Here is a 4,480-nt window from a genome sequence, read left to right on the forward strand (position 1 = left end):
ATATGGATTGCTCAGAATTTTTTTTTTGTTGCTGCTTGTTGGAATAGGAGACTGGTATATTGTTGAGAGAGATTTTGGTTTCTGGAACAAATTTTCCGCCTGTATTGTAGCTGAGCGTGGGGGCGCGTCCGAACCCCGATTGATGCGGGGTTAGCGGCGTTGGCTTTGTCTCGTCAAGAGCTTCAATTTGGTATCTGACTCGTCGTCTGGATCCACCGGAGTTGAGGGATAGAGCTGTTTGAAGTTTGTCGGGAATTAGGGTTTTTACTGCTCGGATTTATTTCTGGTTTTTAGGGTTAGGGTTTGGGTTTATGAGAGCAACGTCGTGCTGATAACGTGTTGTAAATGAAGTGTTGGGGAAGTACTTCTGTTATCATTACTGTCGACCAGAAGGTCTATATATATACAAGGTATTAAACCGTCATAAGGTCATGTTTATCCTAACAAGATAAGGATAAGGATAAACACTATGTTACAGATATACATGGAATATATACTAGATAAACACATAGTCTCTGGTTGTCTTTATCATGTCCTGGATTGGGCCTGCAGTACGGACTGGTCCATGGTCGATCATCATTTGGTTTATAACAACTTCAAGAATATGTGCGTTTTAGTAAGTAATATATTTATAATCCTATTTGTTTCTATACTACAGAGAAATTTTAAACTTTTTTACTTTTATATCAGATTTGGTGTATTTTAGTTAATATATTATAAATAAAAAAAACTTTGGATCAAGTTTTGTAGATTTTAAATTGAATTTTCTTCTTCAATCATATTTAGTTGAACCAGAATTAATCAAAATTTAATTCAAACTAAATATGGATCCGCACAGGTTATTTTTCACATATATTAAAATATTAATTTTTATATTCCAAAATTTATGACTAAATTGTAAATATTCTGGTATTATTATTTAACTCTATAATAGATCTATTTTACGTCATTTGAAAAAAAAAGAAACTCTAAATATAAAGATAAACGTGTAGAGAGGCGCGAGTGCGGAAATATGGTATTTTGTACCTTTAATGGAAGGTATATATAGTTATTTTAAGTGATTTTAGGAATATATGGGTTTACCTAGATAAATTACAATTTATTAGTTTTTTTTTTATAATTTCAATTAATATGATAAAGTTATTGTGGTATACGTTTATAATATCTATATAGCAAGTATTTATTAGAGATTAAACTGATCGGTTGTAAATAATAATCATGGAAACTGTAATATTGATTTTGTATCAGATATTCATAATTTCCGCTTTCTAAATATATTAGATTTCCACAATTATTGGTAATGAATGGTTGAACTTTAACTTATATTATTTTTAACCATTAATCTTATATAATCATGATGTAGCTTTTTTAAGTAAGAGCCTACCTGCACCAAGTACAACTTTTTTTGTTTGTTCTTCTTAAAGAAACTATTATCTAATTATGATGTAGCAATTTTCTACTGCAAAAACATACAACTGCAGCAATAAAGCTACATACTAAATCCTACATCATAATTTCTACTACAATTCTACCAATCATCCCCATTATCCTAAGTATATAAAGAAACTGATCTTACAATTTTTTTTTATATAGGTTTCATAAAAATTTGATTTTTAAATTTTTATTTCTCCACTTACTAACAAATAAATTTGGTTCAAATATTGAATGAACCAGTGTTTTAAATCTATGATTCTATACACCATATAAAGGGTTGGTTCTAAAAAATGAGAGGTTGAACCACTTTTTTCATTAACATCCATGAGAGACGAATGAGTAATATGGGACTTATCGGATTCATTATTTTATAAATATTATATTACGTGAATATAATGTTCTCGGTTGATATATTGGAAAATGTAATGTTCGTTTGAATTGCTAATTTTTATATTTTATGTTAGATATTGGTAGATGGTTTTTTTAAAAGATACGATATTAAGTTTACAATTTAGTTTAACAAATTCAATGAAGCAGTCGGTCTACATGTCAATTTGGATGATCAAATTAATTGTTTCAAGAAAACTAAAGAGGTTATTAGGGCGCAAATTGGAGATAGAGCTGCCAACAACCATGTTAATGATGCCATTTACTTCATTGGCTTGGGTATAGCTTTTAATTAGACCACTTAATTTGGTTCTTCTGTAGTTTCTTCTCCTTTTCGTTTTAAAAGAAGTATTTTAATCACAATCATCATTAACATAATTTCTCTCTTTACAATTTAAATATATAGGAAGCAACGATTACGTAAACAATTTCTTGCAGCCGTTTATGGCAGATGGGCAGCAATATACACATGATGAATTTGTCGAACTATTGACCTCAACCCTAGACAATCAACTCACGGTATATATCCCAACCAACTTCTACTTCTGCTTCATTTTCTGAAATCCAAAACAAAGCTCCCATTTTGTATTTTCCCAAATTCTATGGTTAGTCTTCTCAATGCATGACTTCAATAAAAAAACCTTTTAAATATCTAATTAATTTTGTAATTATAACTAAAATCATGTAGAATTTTGTATTAAATTTGTGATATTAATTTAATATAATACTTTTCAATTAAAATTTTGATCCTTTACCAATAATATATTTCAATTCAGAATTTTGTATCACAATATAAAATATGCTATCACTGAAAATTAAAAAAAAAGTTTATTGTATGTGTACTATAAAATTGTTGTATTTTAAAATATTATATCAAACAATATAATTGTAAATATTACAATTAGTTACGTAAAACAAATAATTATGTGTGTACAAATAAAAATAATCATCCGCACGGTTCAATATCTATTACATAGTATAGCTGGATCAAGTCTGTGGACATTTAAATTTCTTCTCGAAAGTGATAATATGCATGCCCTAAGAGGGCCCACTTCAAAGTTTTATTTTACATTATACAGTAATAATAATATTAAAAAGTGCATCATGAAAAATGTCAGATGCGGCTCCGTGCCTGTTCGAGTGGTTTGACACTATTACTCATACGAATAGTTCCACACAAACAAAAGGAAAGAGAGCAAGAAAATGACCAACATAGACTTCATATATTAAAAAATGAAAGTGAAAAGATAAAGCAGGAAATGTCAAAATATATCATGAAAAAAGAGTGATGGAAAATTTCTCTTGGCAAATATTAAGTTTCAAGATAATGGAGAGAGGAACAACACAAATCAACTGAAAGTAAAAGAAGGAAAATTGGTGCAAGCATTTAAAAATACATATCAAACTTAGATCATTTTATTTTCCACGCAATAATTAAGACGAGTACAACAAGTTTATGCTTCTTGTGTATCCGGCATTGACTGAGAGAACGGCTGCTGAGTCAGTGGCTTAAGCTGCGAATGTTGCGGTGGTGGCTGCGGATTTCGTGGTGAATATTGTTGATATCCATGTGATTGATATTGAGGCGACATATATATTGGTACTAGTCCGTTACCCTGCCCGGCATTTTTACCTTGTTGAACAGTCACATAACTTGAGGTCAACTGTATCGGATCTGATGACGCGTATGAATGAGGCGAGACCGGTAGATACATGATATATGGTTGGGATGTTGTCGACGGTGTTGGAACCGTTGAAACCCTAAGTTGTTCCGCAAGAAATCTATACGTGAAGTTCACGACACCTTTTTTCCCATAAGGACCCGTCAAAGCGTGCGTTTCCAGCTTCATACCGTTAGCATCACCACTGGCTGGAGGGTTTGAGCCTAATAGTTGTTCCATTGGAAGTCTGACGAATCCGATTTCCTTATCACCAAGAAAAGGCCTGTGGCTCATCAGTTCCACCAGGAGCATTAAACGCCCTTCTTGAGCTAACTTCTCATCGAGTGAAAACTTAATCGTCTGGTTCCATTTAGGGTTTGTATTTGCGGAGAAAGCGACAGGGGTATTGATCCTGTCCTTAACTTTCCTGTCTTTAAGGATCGCAACTGAAGCATATACGTCCATAGCCGAGAAGGCGTTAACATCTTCAATGTCTTTGGCAAACTTGATCACAATCTCAAGGATCAGTTTGGTCGTGGTGGTTTGAATTCTCGTGCGCGTTTTATGGTTCCTGAACATACACGAGATATAATTAGGTGGGAAAAATATCCATGATTCGTTATTCATTTGGATATGAATCGAAAATATGAATATATATTACTCTAAATCAAATCAAATACTAATATCCAATATCCGTAAGAAATGAAACACATCATAAATACCTAAGATTTGTAAGTATGGATATCCGATCTGATATTGCATATTAGTATTTACATATACATCATCTTCGGCCTCGTGATGGATTTTGCATAAAATCAAGAATCCGAGATCCGAATCCGAACCGAAAAACTAGATCCATATCTAATATGAGATGTAAAAAATACCCGAATGGATCATGTAGGATACTACAAAACATATATGAACCTACTATATTTTTTTCCGGCTTCGCAGCCACTACAAAAAAACAGCGGTATTCTGACGGACATTCCGACGGAAAA

General features: G+C 32.3%; 1 protein-coding gene across 1 annotated transcript; it reads right to left on the reverse strand.

The window, feature by feature from the left end:
• Positions 1 to 3,275: 3,275 nt before the first annotated feature.
• On the reverse strand, positions 3,276 to 4,109 carry LOC106334876. Its single transcript, XM_013773265.1, has one exon. It carries the CDS (start codon positions 4,107 to 4,109, stop codon positions 3,276 to 3,278), a length of 834 nt encoding a protein of 277 aa, XP_013628719.1.
• Between the last annotated feature and the right edge of the window lie 371 nt (positions 4,110 to 4,480).

Source organism: Brassica oleracea, chromosome C1 (genome assembly GCF_000695525.1).
Source record: "Brassica oleracea var. oleracea cultivar TO1000 chromosome C1, BOL, whole genome shotgun sequence".
Taxonomy (NCBI): domain Eukaryota; kingdom Viridiplantae; phylum Streptophyta; class Magnoliopsida; order Brassicales; family Brassicaceae; genus Brassica; species Brassica oleracea.

Excerpts from the sequence above, each read along its gene's own strand:
- LOC106334876 (XM_013773265.1), bottom strand. The coding sequence starts at position 4,109 with ATGAATAACGAATCATGGATATTTTTCCCACCTAATTATATCTCGTGT.